Below are 21209 nucleotides of genomic sequence, written 5' to 3' on the forward strand. Positions count from 1 at the left end.
CTCCCGAGTAGCTGGGATTACAGGTGCCCACTACCATGCCCGGCTAATCTTTGTATTTTTAGTAGAGGTGGGGTTTCACCATGTTGACCAGGCTGGTCTCAAACTCCTGACCTCAAATAATCTGCCTGCGTCAGCCTCCCAAAGTGCTGGGATTACAGGGGTGAGCCACAGCCTCCGGCAGCAGATGCTATTCTTTATAAATGCCTACCTTCATCTCGTCGTCACCCATTTTAGTGCACATTTCTGACCATGATCTGAAGTGTGGAGAGGAATTGGGTTTGCCTTCAGCATCGGTCCTATTATTTGGCCCTGAGAATAGGTTTCTTTTCTCCTTGACACATGTACCCTGTGAAGGAGACTTCAGTATAATCGTGAAGACTAGCAAAGAGAAAGGATTAAAGTGATCACTTTAATGAGAGAAGTGAACAGTCTTCAGCTTGATAATCAAAATGAATCTTATAGTCTGTTTTTCAAACTGCAGGTTACAATCCATTAGAGGCTTGTGAATTAAACTTAGTGGGTGACAACTAGTATTTGAGAGAATGTCAAATAGAATGGAGAAGAATATAAGATAAAACTATTGGACGTATCAGAATTCTTACTTGTAGGTAGCAAGGATAACTATTTTACATAAAATTTGTCAATATAAAAATTACGTTTTTTTGGTTTTATGTATAGACACTGATATACATGCATAGATACATACCTATGTATGGCTGTGCATAGTGAGTCATAATATGAGATTTGAGATCTGTTTTTTATTGTCAAGTTTTTTGGTGTTTTTTTTTTTGAGACGGAGTCTCCCTCTGTCACCCAGGCTGGAGTGCAGGGGTGCGATCTCAGCTCACTGCAACCTCCGTCTCCAGGGTTTCAGTGATTCTCCTGCCTCAGCCTTCAGAGTAACTGGGACTACAGGCGCCCGCCATCACACTTGGCTAATGTTTTGTATTTTTAGTAGAGATGGGGTTTCACCATGTTAACCAGGGTGGTCTCAATCTCCTGACCTTGTGATCTGCCCACCTCATCCTCCCAAAGTGCTGGAATTACAGGCATGAGCCGCCGTGTCCGGCCTGTCAAAAAATTTTGAAAGCCAAAGTCGTATATGTGAAATATATGGATACTTTTAAAACAATTTATACTGGTTCTTCTGGTACTTTCTTTAGTGATGATCAGTTAAGCATCTATCCTAGACAATATTCGTATTGCAAATTGCTTAGTGTGCCCATTCATCAATTTACGGCCTACATGGTGACTTCTTTCTACCCACACTGTGAGATCATCAATTCCGCATTCATAATCCCAACCCCTATCAAATCCATTACCACACCTTGCTTGTCATGCTGCCATGTTCTCTTTCCCTCGCTCAGACTTGCTCTACCAGATGATGTTGTAAATAAACATACTTTCCCCTCTGTTCATTGGTTAGAAACTTTAAACTCAAAGATAATTTGGAAGCATTCCTGTAAGTGCCTGTGGCTCGTCATCTCAGCTGAAGGCTCACTGGACTCATGAAAGTCCATCTTATGCTTGACGCTACCCAGAAAGGGTCTGATGTCAGATCAATCAGTTCTGTCTGCTCCCTGTTCACCGATTGCCTTATGGACCTGGTTGGATCAGGGTCTAGGTCATCTCTACTGGATCATAAGGGAATTTATGTTTGCTGAGGAGAGTCTTTGCCTGGCTGTGTTCACGGAATACGATGTGTAGGTGATCTCTTTTCTCACTGTTGGTTTGATTTGTCTATGTTACCCACTGAACATCTTTTACAGGAAAAATAGCATCTTTTATTTCTGTATGCTCAGCATCTGGTACAATTTCTAGCAAATGAGTGACACTTGATAAATGTTGGTTGATAGAATGAATGATCATCTACATTTTATGAAATGGATGAAAAAACAGGCTAGTTCATCCATAGCAGACATAAGATTATAGTATAGCTCTTGCTGATTCTGAAATCAATGATCTTTTTATTTTGCTGCATCTGAATTTCCAGGAAAATCATTTTAAGGAACTTTGTTACCAATAAGTGGTCTGAATTGCCACTATCTTATATGAAGGTGTCATAGTAGCAATCATGATGATGTTGATAAATCTCAACTGTTGTAAGGATTTTTTTTTTTTTTTTTTGAGATTTGGCTTTGAAAGGTAGAACTCTCAGGAAAAAGGCAAGAAACAGAGATATGGCAAAAGAATAGAGAGTTATCTTCCTGTGCATCTAGTTTATCTGTATAAATAGTTTATCCATTGCTAAGAGGGAGTCTCAGAGCTTGCTCTGGTAGCAGACAATTGGGCTTATTAAAATCACTTTAAGTTACTTGTCTCCATATGCCTAGACAGACAGTACACTATAGGACAGTGGTTCTCAACTGTGGGAGATTTTTCCTCTAAGGGCACATTTGACAACAATTGAGGAGGGGTAGTGAGTGCTACTGGCATCTACTGGATAGAGGCCAGGGATGCTGCTAACCATCCTACAATTCACAGGACAGCCCCCAACAGCAGAGAACTATCCAACCCAGAATGTCAATAGCACCATCACAGAGAAATCCTGTTATAGAGATGAAGAATGGCTGTCCAGCTGGACCATCTGGGTTGAACTCGTGGCTCTACCACTTTTTATCGGAGTAATGTTGGGCTCATAGTTGCTCAACCCTTTGTCCCTTACTTTCCCCAGTGATAAAACGAAGATAGTAATAGCATCTTGCATCATAGGATTAAATGAGTTTATAAAAGACAGTGCTTAGAACAGTTATTGGCAAATAGATATTCTTGATAAATATGACTATTATATAAACTTGTCAATTAAATAATAAGGAATGATGCTTTGGTGAAACTACATCCTTCCTGGTTCTTCCATCATTCTATCTTCTTCTGTAGAAAAGTTAACAGTTGAGAGAAATTATTTTCTTTCATACATTTTAGCTGGCTTGAAAATAGATATGGGTGTGCTTTTCCGGGGCCGGCTGCTTTGGTGTGACTATCTCAGAATATCCGGTGGGTTCACTAAGGAGTTGGTTAGCCTGATAAGTATTGTTAGTTGTGTGAAGGTATCACCTTCAGGTGGGTATGCCTTCTTTCTCTATTGCAGGTAAAGATCCTCATGTATGAAAATGAAGTCCCAGGCAACCATGATTTGCTGCTTAATGTTCTTTCTGTCCACAGAATGTTCCCACTATAGATCCAAGATTCACCTAAAAGTAAGTTTGAACTATTCCTATGTGATCCAAAGAGAAATCTCTCAGTTGCCCTCGATGGCAAGACTTCTGATAAATAAGATATCATTTTAAATACATTTTCAAATGGTTACAACTTTACTCTTGCTGATAATAACTTTCTAAAGAAGGGAACAAAGAAAAGCTGAGAGGTGGCAGGGACTTGCCTGGAGAGGGAAAGTACAGTAGAATAATCACTTTGCAATGGGAAATGTAGATAGAATGCAGATAGACTGCTGCTGAGAGAGGAAAGTACTCGCCTGGCAGTTGAGCAATGGAGAGTCAGATCTTAATTTTGCTCCCCAGTAGTTGCATAAGTTGTTTCACTTTTCTGAGTCCCAATTTCCTTATCTATAAGATGAAATTTTTAAAGATACTATTTATAGTTCTTTATGGATATAAGAGATTTGTGATTCTATTATTGTGATCTAGTGATTATTCCTAGTATCTGTTAATTTCTGTCTTCTAAGGATCTACAGTGTCTGGTGGACCACATTAACTTCATTTCATCCTTACAGTTAACACAGGCAGAGAACAGATTAGTCGTTTAATTCTCATCTGTGTTCTGTTCTCCCTGGATGCTTAAACTTCTTGAAAGATGTAGCATCTTTACTAACTTCACCTAGAAAGGTCAAGTGACCACCGTCAAGATTCTATACCTCATCAGAGGGCAGTGCATTCTCCCTGTGCTCTCACCTACGTTTCCTTCAGCAAGTTCCCACAATACCAGCATGTGGATCTGCTGCAGTTTTCTTTCTAGTCCTGAACGCATTTTCTTTTCATATTCACATGGAGCCTCTCAGCTGAGATGAGGGAGCAGAGCCCCACAGTAAAGAGGATCTTTGGGAATTTATATTTTTCAGGCTGGAGATAAACTTCAAAGCCCTGAAGGGAAACCCAAGACTGGAAGGATCCAAGGTATGTGACTATAGAACAGTCTTCATCCATTTGAAGACAGGGAAGAATAAAGGAAGGGCACTGGTGTTGCAAACTTGTCCCCAGATCACAGGCTTTCCAACTGAATAGCAATCTCCAGTAAGTTCTCTACGCTTACCAGTATTCATAGATTTTCTTACATTTATACCATTACCAGTGGCACAGTCAATGAAGGGAGTTATCAAATATTCACATATGCTGTAGAATAGTAGAGAAGTGCACATCTCCAAATCCCAAAGAGAAATCTGTTCAAAGTAATGAGTTAACAGGAGGCAGAAAAGGAAAGAGGACAAGATTATTCCTTCCTTCATTCAAAGAGATTTTCAGGGTGCTTAAATGTATGCAACACTCTGGTGCTGAGAAGTCTATTAAAGCACTGTAAGATGGACATCATGGGTGATGAGACTGGTCACTCTCAAGAAGTGAGAAGTAAACTAAGGGGGTAATCACTAATAGTACTTCAGTGAAATCCTGTGGTTCTCACTCACATAGTGGGGAGTAACTGGATTCTGCACAATCATGGCTAGGTGGCAAATACATCCTTATTTGTGGGTGAGAAAGGAAAGCAGAGAGAAAGGTAGCTAACATTTACAGGGCATTTAAGACAACTTGGATCTAAGTGTTGTACAAGATGCTGTCTCATTCCATATTTATAACAACATTATGGCATCATATTCAATCTATATGGAAGAAGAAACTGAGAACTACTCTGGTTAATGAACTTGCAAAAACTGATGCAAATTTTGCAGGCAAGGTTTGATGCAAATTTTGCAAACAAGGTTTGGCAAAGTTTGTTTCCTTTCCCAGTGAATGCAGTCATCACAGAGCTGTCCAAGCCACAAAAGGTGACTCGCAGGTAACTGGTCACCTCATTTTATTGATTTGAACACCCTAATAGCTCTTAGCATCATTTACTTTCCATTCCCCAGCTGCTATCTTAAGGCAATTCTCCTGAGAATATTTCAACAGGCTCACTCTTCCTATCCAAAGCGCCTTCACTGTGACCCATGGGCAAAATTTGGCCTGCCACTAGTTTTGGTAAATAAAGTTTTATCGGAACATAGCCATACCCATTCATTTACATATTGTCTTTGGCTGCTGTCACACTACAAAGGCAGGGTTGAGTAGTTGTGACTAAGACCCATATGGCCTGCAAAGCTGAAAATATTTACTCTCTGGCTAGAGTTACCATATTTAGCAAATAAAAATAGAGAATGCCTGATTAAATTTGAATTTCAGATAAACAATGAATAATAGCGCATGGATCATACACACACTGAAAACTTATTTGTTGTTTATCTGAGCATTTACAGTCATTTATTATTTGCAGATTCTGTATTTGCAAATTTGCCTAATGCTGAAATTTATCTGTAATCCCTAAATCAACACTCGCAGTGCTTTTGTGGTCATTCACAGACATGCAGAGAGCAGCAAAAAATTGAGTTGTCCAGTGCATATGTTTTCAGCAGGAGCTGGACAAGGTGACGTTTTACCTTCTTATTCTAGCTCTCCTACTATAAACAACTGTCCTTTCCTAGTCTACGCAGAATTAAATTTTTTTTCCTGCATTTTTGTGCTTTTTGTTGGTGATTTTGCTGTTTAAAATAGCCCCCAAACATACTGCTGAAGCACTGCCTAGCATTCCTAAGCCAGAAAAGGCTGGAATGTGTCTTATGGAGAAAATGCATATGTTAGATAAGCTTTGTTCAGGTATGAGTTACAGTGCTATTGGCCATGAAGTCAATGCTAATGAATCAACAATATATATTAAATAAGGTATCTTTATATAGAAACACACATTCAAGAGGTCATATATTGATTAGTTGATGAAAATGCTGTAAGCAGAAGCTTGTAGGACCCTAACCTTATATTACCCTAGGAGCGGTTGTTCAGAACACTTAGTGTTCATGGTGTCTTTATAGAATGTAACTCCTGTGGATAATGAGAATCAACTGTGTGTGAAAATAAAATTGACATTTAACTGGGATTCCCATATTTTATCTGGCAACACCATTCACGTGTTCCTTGATATAAAAGTTTATGGACTCCTGCTCTATCTTATCATCAATTATCTTTCAAAAACAAGTCCAATCATGTCTTCTGGTAACTCCCACATTAGCACAACATTCAAGGCCCTGCGTGAGTTAACCCCTGCTTTCCTTCCCACCCTCATCTCTTGCCACTCCCCCTTCAGGTGCTCTGGACTAGTCTTTCTGAATGATGTGAAATTCCCCTTTCCACGTGCTGTTCACTCTGCCTGGACACCAGCTTCACAATCTACCTGGCAGCTCTTACTCATTGCCGTGGGCCCAGTTCAACATCACTTCCTCCAGGAAGCAATCCAAAAATCTCCAGAATGAATTTGATGCACGTGTCAGAGTATGGAAATCCTAATTGGGCTCCTGTCTCTCTCTCTCTCTCTTTTTGTTTTCTAGAGAAATGCCATGGACCTTGTATCTCTTCTTCCAACTGCAGCCAGCCCTGTGCTAAGGACTTTCGTGGAGAAATAGGATTTACATGTAATCAAAAAAAGTGGCAAAAATCAACCGAAACATGTACAAGTCTTTCTGTGGAAAAACTCTTTAAGGTAATGCATTCAAAAATTATTGGTGACAGAAGTCAATCCCCCAGGAGAAAGTGAGGCATTTTTAGTGTGATCTGTTCGGCATGACAAAAAGTCTCAGATCTGCAAAACCTACCGAGTGGGTTAAATTGAGAAAAATCTACAGAGTGGGTTAAATTTGTTTCTTGACCTTCTTTCCTTACCCAAACTCTCAGGTACTCTCCCTCCTCTCCACATGCTCTCTCTTTCTACCACTAAGAAACTTCTCTTAAAAAAAACAAAAAACAACAACAACAAAAAACAAAGATATGAAACTCATTTACACTATGGTGCATATGATTGCTTAGAGGTTACGTTTTAGCTCTAATGGTGGGTTTGTATGCCTCTTGTGATAATCAGTTAATCAACTAAATGTGTCTAGAATCAAATTTATTTTGATATCTCTTTTTTTGTTTTTGAAATGGAGTCTTGCTCTGCCTCCAGGCTGGAGTGCAGTGGTGCAATCTCAGCTCACTGCAGCCTCCGCCTCCTGGGTTCAAGCGATTCTCCTGCCTCAGCCTCCCGAGGAGCTGGGACTACAGGCACCTGCCACCACGTCCAGCTAATTTTTGTATTTTTAGTAGAGATGGGAATTTACCATGTTGGCCAGGATGGTCTCGGTCTCTTGATCTCGTGATCTGCCCGCCTGGGACTCCCAAAGTGCTGAGATTACAGGCATGAGCCACTGTGCCGGGCCTTGATATCTCTTTTTAATACTTTCAATCTCTTGACCAAAAGAAAGGAGAGATGTGTGCTCTTTCTAGAGGAACAGAAATTGAATGCATACACATCCAGTTAAAGTTAAAATCTCTTTTGTATAATTCCATGTAGCAACTGTTATCTTCTACCTCCCCTGCAATCTCATGGAAGCTCATGGATCTCTGCATTTTCTAAAATTTTAACAGTGGTTTTACAAGGGGATTGCAGCTGGCTTCTCTGTCACTTAGCCTAGGTAATCACATAGAAGTCCTTGCAACTATGGTCACACTCAAAAGTGAATGAAAGGAAATAAATCATTGCTTTTCCTTATTCAAAGTCACATTCTGAGTGAGTCTAGGTAAAAAAATCAGAATACGAGCAAATCACCTCTTCTAACTAGTAAACTCTAAAGTCCAAAATTGTAATTCCTTAGCGTTCTGTGTTTGACCTGCCAACCTCCCAAATCCATTCCCCCATGAAATTCCATGTGGCTCTTCTTTCCCTTCTCTGTAGAAAATTATCTTGTTATAATGCGCGAGTTAAAAATCAATGTCCTGAAAGCAAATTCCAGTAGTAAAGGTCAATATCCTGGTCCCTGCTAATTCGAGCGAAATCCTCTGCCTCTTTCTGACCCCACTGTATCCTCTCCACCCCGCTCTGCATCCAATCCACTTTTTAGGATTCTGCTTCTTCATCTGCCTTCGCCATGTAGATTGTTTGTGTTTTAGCTCCTTTAGTCTGACACATGGTAGGTACTTAATGATTTTTGAATGAAACTACATTTGTTTTAAACAGGACTCAACTGGTGCATCTCGCCTTTCTGTAGCAGCAGCATCTATACCCCTGCACATTCTAGACTTTCGAGCTCCTGAGAACATTGAGAATGTAGCTCAAGGAATCCGTAAGAACTGCCCCCTTGATTATGCCTGCATCATTGATGTTGTGAAATCATCAGAAACGACATCTGGAAATATTGCATTTATAGTGGAGTTATTAAAAAATATTTCTACAGACTTGTCTGATGATGTTACTCGAGAGAAAATGAAGGTATTCTTTGTTAATAATTTAAAAATGATGTTTCTCTTAAAATTTTCATTTGAATAGTTTCAAATGTACTTTCCAGGGCAAACACTACAGTGACAGCAACCATCACAGCAACAGCAGGCATTTCACTTAGGTTTGGGATATTGATTCATTCTAGTTTATGGAAGTTTTCAAGAAGTTAAAACATTTTGAATACCTATCTTTGTACACACTTCACATTTTCAAGAAAATGTCACATAGTGTAGTGATGGCAGTGAGCAAGATGGAATGTACCTTTCTAAAACTATATTCTTTAGAATGGGGGTCCCCGACAGCTGAGCAGTGGATTGGTACCGGGCTGTGGCCTCTTAGGATCTGGGCTGCACAGCAGGAGGTGAGCGGAGGGTGAGCGAACATTACCACCTGAGCTCAGCCTCCTGTTGGATCAGCTGCAGCATTAGATTCTCATAGAAGCACGGACCCTATTGTGAGCTGCCTATGAGATGGAGGTAGGTTGTGTGGTCCTTAGGAAAATCTAATGCCTGATGATCTAAGGTGGAACAGCTTCATCCTGAAACCCTCCCCACCTCCGCCGCCCAGAGTCCATGGAAAAATTGTCTTTCATGAAGCTAGTCCCTGGTGTCAAAAAGGTTGAGGACCACTGCTGTAGAACATAACCATTCTGAGAAATGTTAATGGAGATTCCGTTTTTAAAAGGGAGATCTGTAGCACATCAGTTGTAGGAAATTCTAGATTAAACAAAGTTAGGCAGTTTTCTGTATGGCACAACTTTTCAGAGCCTTTAATGTCCTAATGAACTTTGGAATTCTTTGTAAGGCAGGGGGAGATAGGGACAGGGTGTGCAGTCTTTATCAAGGTTGGATGACCAGAGAACATACCTCCACTCTCCTCCATTAAACAATCATTAAAATCTAATGGGAAACTTGAGTTCTACACACACTGCAGTCTGGAAATGCTGCCCTGGGTGCAATAATAAAGCAGGTAAACCTTAGCTGTGATTTTTTTGGTTTTTTTTTTTTTTTTTTTTTTTTTTGCGTTATTTTACTTTTCTTCCCTCTGTGTGACCTTACTAATGTGGGATTCTAATACATAGGGAATTTGAAGAGAAATGTGCCAAATAAGATTGGGTAACTTGATCTTTAGAAATTTCAGGTTTTAGAAATCAACTTTATACAACAATGTGTAAATCCTTAGTATAATGTTCACCTTTCTCCATTGCAGAGCTATAGTGAAGTGGCCAACCACATCCTGGACACGGCAGCCATTTCAAATTGGGCTTTCATTCCCAACAAAAATGCCAGCTCGGATTTGTTGCAGTCAGTGAATTTGTTTGCCAGGCACCTCCACATCCACAATAAATCTGAGAACATTGTGAATGAACTCTTCATTCAGACAAAAGGGTTTCACATCAACCATAATACCTCAGAGAAGAGCCTCAATTTCTCCATGAGCACAAACAATACCACAGAAGATATCTTAGGAATGGTACAGATTCCCAGGCAAGAGCTAAGGAAGCTGTGGCCAAATGCATCCCGAGCCATTAGCATAGCTTTCCCAACCTTGGGAGCTATCCTGAGAGAAGCCCACTTGCAAAATGTGAGTCTTCCCAGACCGGTAAATGGTCTGGTCCTATCAGTGGTTTTACCAGAAAAGTTGCAAGAAATCGTACTCACCTTCGAAAAGATCAATAAAAGCCGCAATGCCAGAGCCCAGTGTGTTGGCTGGCACTCCAAGAAAAGGAGATGGGATGAGAAAGCATGCCAAATGATATCGGATATCAAGAACGAAGTGAAATGCCGCTGTAACTACACCAGTACAGTGATGTCTTTTTCCATTCTAATGTCCCCCAAATCAATGACTGACAAAGTTCTGGACTACATCACCTGCATTGGGCTCAGCGTCTCAATCCTAAGCTTGGTTCTTTGCCTGATCATCGAAGCCACGGTGTGGTCCCGGGTGGTGGTGACGGAGATATCATACATGCGTCACGTGTGCATCGTGAATATAGCAGTGTCCCTTCTGACTGCCAATGTGTGGTTTATCATAGGCTCTAACTTTAACACTAAGGCCCAGGACCACAACATGTGTGTTGCAGTGATATTTTTCAGCCACTTTTTCTACCTCTCTCTGTTTTTCTGGATGCTCTTCAAAGCACTGCTTATCATTTATGGAATATTGGTCATTTTCCGTAGGATGATGAAGTCCCGAATGATGGTCATTGGCTTTGCCATTGGCTATGGGTGCCCATTGATCATTGCTGTCACTACAGTTGCTATCACAGAGCCAAAGAACGGCTACATGAGACTTGAGGCCTGTTGGCTTAACTGGGACAATACCAAAGCCCTTTTAGCATTTGCCATCCCGGCATTGGTCATTGTGGCTGTCAATCTCATTGTGGTTTTGGTTGTTGCCATCAACACTCAGAGGCCCTCTATTGGCAGTTCCAAGTCTCAGGATGTGGCCATAATTATGAGGATCAGCAAAAATGTTGCCATCCTCACCCCACTGCTGGGACTGACCTGGGGTTTTGGAATAGCCACTCTCATAGAAGGCACTTCCTTGACATTCCATATAATTTTTGCCTTGCTCAATGCTTTCCAGGTAAGTTCCAAGAGAGAGACTTCTGTGTTACTCTGGCTACACCACAAAAAATGACTATGATCTGAAATTATAGAACACAAAATGTCCTCTCCACTTCCTTTTATATCTTAGGATTATTTGGCTATGGCATCTCCAACTGTTGATTGTTAAATTGAATTTAGCTGACCAGGGTGGTTGGGTGGAAATCTCCTTCCTTCTTTCCTCACTGATCCACCTGTATCCCTACTAAAGTTTCAATCTTAGAAGAAGCCAACTTTCACTTATAGAGGACTATTGTTTGGTCAAGGATATGTGAAGCTACATGTTATGCCTGAAAACAGGTACATTTTTTATCTTTTCTCCAGTGGTTTGGGAATTCAGTGAAATAACAGCCACTTTCTATGTTATGAAAAGATGGGCCTTGCCACTCACTTTGGGTGTTAGCCAGTCAGGAGTTCTCATACCCCTTCCCTGCTAGTCACATTTGTAAAATGTGAGAGCTGTGAAATGAGAAATGAGTTAGAAATGAGATTCTAGTCCAACCCATTCATTTTACAGGTATGGAATCAAAGCCCAGAATACTTATGGGATGGGCACAGGGCCACCCAGCTAACAGCTATCTGTTTATAGAAACAGATCTTGCCATATGTTACCTGATCTTGGGAATGACACTTTTCTCTGGGCTTCAACTTTCTCATCTGTAAAATAAAGATAGGCATCTAGAATGATCTCTATTGTCTTCTCCTACTCCAACATACTGGGTTTGGCAAGATTGTTCCTCTCAAAGTTGTTTTACTGTCTCTTGGCTACTAAGCTTACACTTTTGGGAGGCTATCATTGACCAGACTGCTTTTCATACCCACAAGTAATAGAAAATTTGATGAGTTCATTTTCTTGATTATGCTTTTAATCAGAAGTTGGCAAACTATGGCCTGCAGGCTGTTTTTGTAAATAGGGTTTTACTGGTAGCCAGTCATGCTCATTTGTTTACAGTTTTCCTTTGACTGCTTTTAAGTTACAACAGCAAACTTGAGTAGTCACAGCAAAGACCGTATGGCCTGGAAAGCCTAAAATGTTTACTATTTGGTTCTTTTCAGTACAATTTTTTCCCCACTACTGTTTTAAATAATATAACTAATTAAACAGCAAAGTATTCCTATTAACATGTCAGTATTATTCTGTTTGAAAGCATGATACAAAATAGAAAGCAGCCTTTAAAGAAATACCAACTCAGATCAATTATATATCTTACTCATAATTCTATAATAACTAAGGAGCACACTTATTCTACTCTTTCTGTTGCATTGCTTTACAGTGAAATCTTTGACATGAGGGATTTTTTTTTTTTTTTTTTAAATCAAAGACTCTGGGACTTTTGATAAATTTCCCCACTCTTGAAGTTACTCTGGTGAGTAATGATCTCATCCTTCCTTACTTTGCAACTTAATTAAACCCCAGGAAATTTTGCTATGTATTTCTTTTTCAGTTCATTTGTGTTTCTCTCTTCTTGACAGAAAAATACTCAAATGTTTCTAGTTATATACATTTCTCTTTTCTCAATAAGCTCTCCCTGTGACTTAACATCTAAAATTTTAATCTGATGAGTGTTTCTTCGCCATGAACTCTCCTTAGATTGATTGTGAAAAGACCCTAGCCTTATAAATCTCTGTAGCATTCTCTTACTTTTATGTAGAAATGTTTTTTTTTTTTTTTTTTTTTCCACCAGCTTAGAGGCCTTGGCTGTCTATTTACTGACTTTTAACTCCAGCTCAAAGTAGACTAGAATATAAGTTTCGTTTTCTTAAGACACCTTCCATGATTGTGATTTTGAATTACAAGTTTCTGTCACACGTTACTGTCATCATGAGTAGAAACAGCTACCTCTATATTTGGGAAGAAAGTAACATAACTGCATAAGGCTGAAAACTGTCCTACATCTACAGTCATTCAATAAATATCAATAACCCTCCTGCACATTCCTGTGCAGGCGATGATCCTCTTCCAAGGGTGGGGGCAGACTCAAAGGAACACCCATCAGTGCATTATTATCTGCATTAGTGGAAACTGAAGTTTCTAATGTCCAATAACTGCCCTAGGAGGTATCTAGAAGAGTGGTATGAAAATAACAGCTGAGATATTTTTTGAAAAACCATCCCTCATGAGTCTGTTGAATTTTGCCACAGGGTTTTTTCATCCTGCTGTTTGGAACCATTATGGATCACAAGGTAATTTGAATTTGCTTCCTCCTTATCAATGATTTTCATGTGGCTGGGGGAAGCAGGAGGATGAAGCAGTTTTGACTGGAGAGCATAGTCCAGGGGAATAGAGTTTGTGAGGATGGTTTGAGGAATCAGCTGTGAAAAGGAAAAACAAAACAAAACAAAACCAATATTCTGTCATTTCTTGCTCTTTATCAAGTCAACAGAAGGCTCTTTATCAAGTCAACAGGAGGAGTATTGCTGGTGAAAAAAATGGAAATCATAATCACAATTTTAATGTTAATACCAAATCCGAAATCTAATTAAAACTACATGCTAGCTTTTATCCAAATCTTGTTACTTGCCAGTCACTATACTAAGTCCTCTGATATTGCTTCTGCCAGGGTTACTGGTCTTAAAGTTTCAGGACAGGCATCTGAGCCCTGGTGATTCTGTTGTTTCTTCCAACATCCGTGAGGTACTTCTTACTGTCATTGCTTCTTTAGATAAGAGATGCTTTGAGGATGAGGATGTCTTCATTGAAGGGGAAATCAAGGGCAGCTGAGGTAAGCCTTCCCCTTTTAGTCTCAGCCCTGGAGGGTCCGTGTCCTCATCAGTTATGCAGAGACAAATACCATAGCTCAGTACTCAGGATCTGCGGTCGAAGAGGATCAATAGAGCATAATTCATTCATTTCTTCATTCAATAAATTTGGAGTATTCTGCTAAAACTGAAGGTCAGTGGAATATACCCTTCAAGAGAATGTTTCATGTTGGATGTATTTCAGCTTGACATTTGAACCCATCAAGATGGGACCACATGAACTCAGGATCATAGATTCATAAAATGTGAGAGCTGTGAAATGACAAATGAGTTAGAAATGAGATTCTAGTCCAACTCATTCATTTTACAGGTATGGAAGTCAAAGCCCAGAATGCTTATGGGCTGGGCACAGGGCCACCCAGCTAATCAGTAGCAGAATCACAGCAGGGAACAATTGGCATTGAAATCTCTTTCCATTCTCCTTGAGACTCTTTTGAGTAAACCATACTCTCTTGGATTGGAGTATCTGTGTATTTACAGATCTTGGAGACTTTGAGCCTGGCTATCAGTCTCTTAAAGCACCAAGTAAAACTGCTGATACTACTTTATTAGTTAGAAGTTATTTGTTTAACCTACAGATTCACATTAGGAGCCCCTTCCTTAAAAACAAAAACTTTTTGGATACATTGATAACTACCATTTATAGTTAGATAGCATTGATTGTGATTTTTAGTATCATAGATTATCTATTCTAAGATAGGCATTTTCTTCATCTTTTAATGTGTCTGAAATTGGAATGTATCTTATATTCAATGGCATGTCAGAGTTTAATTGGAAAGTTTTGTTTCCCTTTGTTTTTTAGCAGAACATAAAAATAATGATGTAGCTTACACTTCGATTCAGTGAAATATGATAATTTAGTTTTGTGTAGCTATATCAATGTGGGTACTCCTTTTCATGTATTCATTTTCACATGTTTATCTCTAGAGAGGGATATACATTTAGTCAATATCATTACTCATTACCACCACTGTTATTTTTCCCCCACTTAGAATGCATCATTAAGCCCAACCAATGGATCTAAATTAATGAATCGTCAAGGATGAAATGTGAGTATTAAAAATACAAAGAGAAATTTCACTTGCAATTTGTATCAATCCACCAGTGCCCCTTGTGACCACACTATTGCCTGCTATGTGATGCCGGAATGAGGTAGGAGGGGAACAGGGGGACATATTTTTCAGAGAATGGAAACATCTTGATTGTCTAGCACATAAATGAAAATATGTACATTTTCTTTAAAACCTATGTCATCTCAGCTTACATGACCAAACCCATCACACCTGCTGTCTACAGTACTCACATACTTTAATTCCATCTTGTCAGTGAGTAGTAACACTCATAATAGCCCCATTGTTGAAAAAGAACACTTGATTGATTGGAATCACAAAGCAACAGGTCTGTCTTTCCTAATGAAGTGGAATCCAGAATCATTCCTAAGCGGGTGTGGGTGGGGTTGTGGCAAATTAGCTACCTACTCATAGCCAGCCCCTGAGACATATTTCTACACAGGTGAAACCAGGGGAGAACACACATTAGGCAGCCAGGAAGCAGGAGAGTAAGTCACAAAAATGGCAGCCAGAAGCCTGAGAGGTACTGGGGGAATGTGGGCAGGGATGATCAACCTTGGGAATGGTTTTGCTTGGAGAGGTTTCATGGCCTTTCTGCATTGTTATAGAAGAGTCTCAGACTTTCAAACAAAATACCATTTGGCAGCAGCCACATCCTTTTTATATTTCTTTACTTTTCTGAGTCATGGTCCATATATTGAGCAACGGGCCAAAACAAGGGGTGGAATCTCATGGAACCAAAGACACTCTGAGTTGGAAAAACCTTTAAGGGACATCCGTGTTACAGACCCTGCAAACCGTATGCTGTGCTGGTATGGGACGTACAGTCCCAGGGAGAGGGAGAGAGAGGAGGAGGGCTCTGTCGTATACATGGAGTGGCATGTGTGAGTGCTGGGAAAATGGGGAGGGGAAAACATAGGCCTGTTACCCTTAATAATTGTCATCATATTTGGAATTTTATAGGAGAACTTTACAAAGGTTGATCCTCCTGCTCGCTGCCCATTTCCTAGTCTGTCAGCTTCCTCCAGGATGAAACATCGCTATAACGTTTCTTAATTTGCCACTAATAGAGAGTCACTAATTCAAATGACCTATTAAAAACACAGCTGGCCTTTCTATTAAGGTCCTAATTAAACAACCGCTTGTTTTAGGTTTATCAGACTGTCTCAGGTGGAGGAGGCCCTGCCTTTATGCTGTGTCCAGCCTTTCAAGGGAAGAAGTGTGTAGTGAAGGCCTTATCTCCAGCTGGTTGGGGATCCTTGGTTGGCTGTAGTCCATGTTGGAGAAACACAGGAGAAGGCAAGATCAGGAGCTACACTAACTAGGGTTGGGGATATACAAAGGAGTCTGCCAGTATTAGAAGGAAGTCCAGGAAGGAGGTGGAATGCCCTTACGATACTCCATGATGAAGACTTCATTACGTAATTCTCTAACTATCAACTTGCTCTATTTTGGAAGCGATAAGAGGTAGGCGAGGAACTGAGGACTGGATTCTTTGAGCATATCACTTGTAGGTGGCTCGGTGCCTATTGAATTTTCTCAGTATTAGGTCCTATGCTTTTCACATCTGGACTCACGTGATATCAGAAGGGCTCTATAATCACAGCTGGCATCGTGGTAGACCGTGTTGAGGACCCAACAAAGATTACAGTATAGGGCTAAGAAATTCACACTAGATCATCCTCCAAAGTCCAGAGTGGAGGGTGGCAGCACCAGGGGGGTCCCTCAGCAAAGAGAGGGGCCCCATGCACAGGGTTCAGGGCAAAACCCCAGGCACACTCGGGTTATTTGGTAAGCACCAGGAGTGGTGGTGGTTCAGGGCAGGGCTGAACCATGGGGGAAGGCAGTGTTCCAGACCTTCACCAAGAATACAGGATTGAAGGCTGACCTGGTCTCAGCCTCTCAATCTGAGAAAAGGGTTGAGAGGTCAGAATTGGACTTGCATGGAGAATTGAGGCTTCCAGTGTTGGGGGACCCTCCTCATATCCCAATGAACGCAGGTCAGAATTGTTCTTAGAAACAGGGTTGAGACAGGTCTGTCAGGTGGTCCTAGGGTCAGGGAAAGAGGACTGCAGAGGTGGAGAAACAGGGAACTTAGCTTTGGGTATAGATTCTCATTGGGGGACCCCATCCTGGGAGGCAGGGGAGAGAGGGCCACGGCATTCTGTTGGAGACCACAGCTCCACAGCACCCTCTGTTGTTCATATCAAGGGCAAGACAAGCAGGCTGTTAGATTCCAGGGGCACCAGGAAGGCTCTGGGTTCCTCCAGTGTCTTCCACATATTTGTTTATGCCTGTTTAGTGTTGGTTTATCACTAAAAGGATACAGAGTTTTTCACTCCACAATAATAAATGAGACTGATTGAGCAAATACCCCAAGGGAAGCAACACGGTTTGCAAAGTAAATTCACAGCAGCAGAGGCATTCTAGAATCCAAGTTCCAACAGCAGAGGAGGAGGGAGGGCACTGAGCACCAAGTTTAGGGTGGAAGGAGCAGCCCAGGGAAGGCAAAGGCACCAAAAATTGCAGCTGAGAGCATCGCCTTTTTACTGTGTGACCTTGAGGAAATTACTCAATGGCTCTGTGCTTCATTTCATCTTCTGTAAAGCAGAGTTGATAATAGTACAGGCCTCCCAAGACAGTTTCAGGATTAAATGAACTAACACGTTAAAAACCCAATGCAAGCTGTTGTTCTTGCTATTAATTGTTTTTCAACCATATTTCCCAGGCTGCCCCATTTCTGATGGATGTCCTGAGACCAAGAGGGGAGATTGGGAGAAAGAGGACATGGAAAGCAGTCTGGAGTGAGGAGGAATGGTCATGCTTCCTTGGAATACTTTCTCTTCTTGTCAGGAGTGACTCCAAAGCTCTTGGTCTGCTGAAGAAAAACTGAGGATATCATTTGCTGACTGAGCTTTAAGGAGGGTGATTTATGGACCCTTTGACCTATCTGCGCCCTGCAGGAGGCTGGCTTCTTGGTCAATCTTGGCTAGATTAAGAGTCAACCTGCAAGCCGTTTTATGGTCTCCTGGGCCAGTTGGGGGCTGTGGGGCTCTGCTGGGCTTGGTTGTCTTTCACTCCTGAGGCCTGCTGTGTGGCTCCATAGCTCAGTCCTCCATCACTCTGCGTGGATCTTGGGTACTTTGGACAGTGAGGGTTAGATCCAATTTTAGGAGTAGGGTTGGGGGTGTGAGTGGTAGCGTGGGGTGGCAGGAGGAACAATGAGTCTACTTTGGAGACAGTTAAGTCATGGTATGTTTCCTAAAGATAGGGAACAGAAGAAAAGTAAGAGAACTGTTTCATATGCTAATTTTTTTAGTGTATTTTAGACCTTGAGTAAACTAATTTAGCTTCTAGGATCCAAGTTTCCTTATTTGTGAAACAGGAAAAAAAAATTCTTGTAGGTATTACTATTTGTGTGTTTGTGTCTACCTGCATGTGTTTGTGTGTGTGTGTGTGTGTGTGTGTGTGTCTTTTAAAAATACTATATATAAAGAAGATTCTGGTTGTTATTTTAGATGTAAAAATGAATATATGTACCTTTCACAACTTGCTCATGTGTGAGTTCATTTGAGATGGGCTTGTCTATTGGTACCACACATTCTTGGGCACTAGTGCTGCTATCAGTCCACCTCAGTGCATTGATCATACCTATAGGAGGCCTGAGAATGCAATCCTGCCATGCGTTCACAGGGCGGGAACCTGGAAATATTTAGCAAAGAACACTAGCGTCTTTCAGGGATTCTCAACGAAATTTCTATCACCAATTTGGCTTTATAGTGAGGCATTCAGGACTGAAGATGGGTATGTGCATGGGTAGAGCACTGGGTTCAAATTGTGGAAGTCGTGAAAGCTGATTAGTGGTCATGCTTTTTCATAAAACAAACAACAAAACAACTGAATGAATATCTCTTTGCAGGGCTCCTGTCAAAACCTTTAGTATTGGTTTAGAAACAAGATAAGATCTGGTTTCATACTAAATAGTAATTATTTAAAGAGTGAAAATTCTCAGTCAATTGCAAATTTTTCTCCTCTCATGAAATGAAAATAAAATGTTCATTGGAGAGACATGAGTTTAACTTTTAGATGTATAAAAGTTCTTTAGCATTAATTTATTGATTCACATTTCCTTTCTGACTCTTGTCACTATAAAAACAACTTTTATTTCTCTCAATCCAGAAATTCCTGAGCATTATGCAATTCCAAGCCAAATAATTGCCTTTGGTTTAGTAGATTTATTTGATACCGTAACAAGGCCAAATCTATAATTTCCATATGCTAATACCATTTAGTCTTCTTTCTTTTCCATATTTTCCAAAGCTTTCCATCTTCGTAGCACATAGTAAGAGAAATGTAGTACTGGGTGCAGTCAGTTCTGCAATAAGGCCACATATGCATTTCAAAAATCACCTTGCTATGCAAAATAGGCAATAAAAACCACAGAGCTTATGGGGAAAATGGATCGGAGATAAAACATGGCAAAACTTTATCAGAGACCCATTAAAAAAGATAACTGAATAAAAATTATAGCACAGTTTGACTCATGTTAAGTGGTCAAGAAATATATAAATACGTCTATACACACACACACACACACACACACACATACTTTTCATTGAAAAAGATCTGAAATTTGCTTTTGGAAGTGGTTGTCAAAAAGGTTGCAGCTTGTTAGTTATGGTGAAGGAAGGTTATCTGACATTGATAGAAAGTTGTAACACCAGAAGTAAATTGGTATAGCTTATAACACATGCAGTGAATTGAGAGAGCTGGTAGATGTTTGAAGTTTGTGTGTGTGTGTGCATGCGTGTGTGCATGTTTTGTATACTCCTACATTGCTTGATTCATGTACATACAGTTTTCTGGGTTCACCTAATGTTTCTTAAAGATGGTATCACATATTAGCAAACATGAAATTCATGTTATGTTCAAATTATTCCCGAATATATCCATCCAGTTAGAACAAATTCTTGTTTTCAAAACAAGCATTATAGCAGAACTGGCTGTATCTCGTGGTGAACCACCATAAAGAACAGTGAGTTCCAACACTGAAACGCATTAAAAATCACCTAGAAAGCTTCTAAAACCATGAAACCCTGAGCCTTACCCCCAGAGATTCTGATCCAATTAGTCTTTGAAAAGGCGGGAAAAGAAAACCTTTCTAGGTGGAAGAATGAAGAAAGAGAAACTTCTCACTCAATAAGTTTAATTTAGATAAATAGTTACTGGTTTCTTACTGTATGTGCCTACATTGAGGGGTTCAAGTAGAGAAAATGAAGTCTCTCTTAGTCTTCTGCTTCTGACCAAATATCTGACCAAAAGATGATATAAAAAGTTTTATCCAATATTGAATTATTACACAAAGATTTGATGTAATGAATATATCAGAGAATTGTGGAATTGGATGGTGATCTCAGAGCAAGTAGAACCTGAGCTGGGCCTAATGGCTGGAAAGGATTTGAACAGATGCTTATTCTAGGCCTGGAGGAGAGCATGCGCACTCCAGAGAGGGAAGTAAAGAGTAAGGAAGGCACTCATGGGAGACCATGCAGACAGCAGCCTAACCAAAGTGGAGGCCATGCTGGCCATGGAAGGAGAGTAGGTCAGATTGTGGAAGGCCTAGCATACCTGGTGTGGGGATGATGGGGCTGGATCTGGTATGTGACAGTAAAGATAATAAATACTGCTTAATGCACAGCTTTCTGTTTTGGAGAACAATGGTTAGTCTTATTAAGGAAACCAAAGACTCAGAGAAATGTGGAGAGGATGACAGGGTGGAGTAAAGGGGCTATCTGTTAGGAAGGCACTGCCCAGGCTCTTGGATGACTATCTTGCTATGATTCCAGTATCCGGGCATGAACCCTAGGCAGAAAGATCTCAGCCCTGAGCCACTCACTGGAAGGTAAATTTTACAGCTATGGATTTCTCCCTTCTAGTAAATGTCACAAGTCAATGACTCAATGGTTGTGGTTCCATTATAGCCTTTCGTATTTGTCCATTTTGCATTGCTATAAAGGAATACCCGAGACTGGGTAATTTCTAAAGAAGAAAGGTTTATTTGGCTCATGTTTCTACAAGCTGTACAAGCATGGTGCCAGCATCTGCTGGGCTTCTGGTGAGGTCTCAGAAAGCTTGGCATAAGGGAAGAGGAGCAGGTGTGTCTCATGGTGAGAGAGAAAATGAGGGAGAGAAAGAGGTGCCAGGTGTTTTTTAACAATCAATTTTCATGTGAACTAATAGAGTCAGAATTCACTCATTACTATCG

General features: G+C 40.5%; 1 protein-coding gene across 1 annotated transcript; it reads left to right on the top strand.

Annotated features, from left to right (window-relative positions):
* Positions 1-983: 983 nt before the first annotated feature.
* On the top strand, positions 984-18483 carry ADGRF4 (adhesion G protein-coupled receptor F4). Its single transcript, XM_021937356.2, has 8 exons — positions 984-3197; positions 4076-4130; positions 6584-6735; positions 8245-8496; positions 9715-11094; positions 13257-13298; positions 13778-13837; positions 14867-18483. The coding sequence occupies exons 1-8, from the start codon at positions 3105-3107 to the stop codon at positions 14918-14920; spliced, it is 2088 nt and encodes a 695-aa protein (XP_021793048.2). The 5' UTR covers positions 984-3104; the 3' UTR covers positions 14921-18483.
* Positions 18484-21209: the final 2726 nt, after the last annotated feature.

This window comes from Papio anubis, chromosome 6 (assembly GCF_008728515.1).
Source record: "Papio anubis isolate 15944 chromosome 6, Panubis1.0, whole genome shotgun sequence".
In the NCBI taxonomy this organism is placed as follows: Eukaryota; Metazoa; Chordata; class Mammalia; order Primates; family Cercopithecidae; genus Papio; species Papio anubis.

Bases quoted from the DNA above. Each gene is read 5' to 3' on its own strand.
- ADGRF4 (XM_021937356.2), top strand. From the start codon at position 3,105: ATGAAAATGAAGTCCCAGGCAACCATGATTTGCTGCTTAATGTTCTTT. The intron at 4,131-6,583 runs GTATGTGACTAT...TTTGTTTTCTAG, and splicing joins CAAGACTGGAAGGATCCAAG to AGAAATGCCATGGACCTTGT. The intron at 6,736-8,244 runs GTAATGCATTCA...TGTTTTAAACAG, and splicing joins CTGTGGAAAAACTCTTTAAG to GACTCAACTGGTGCATCTCG.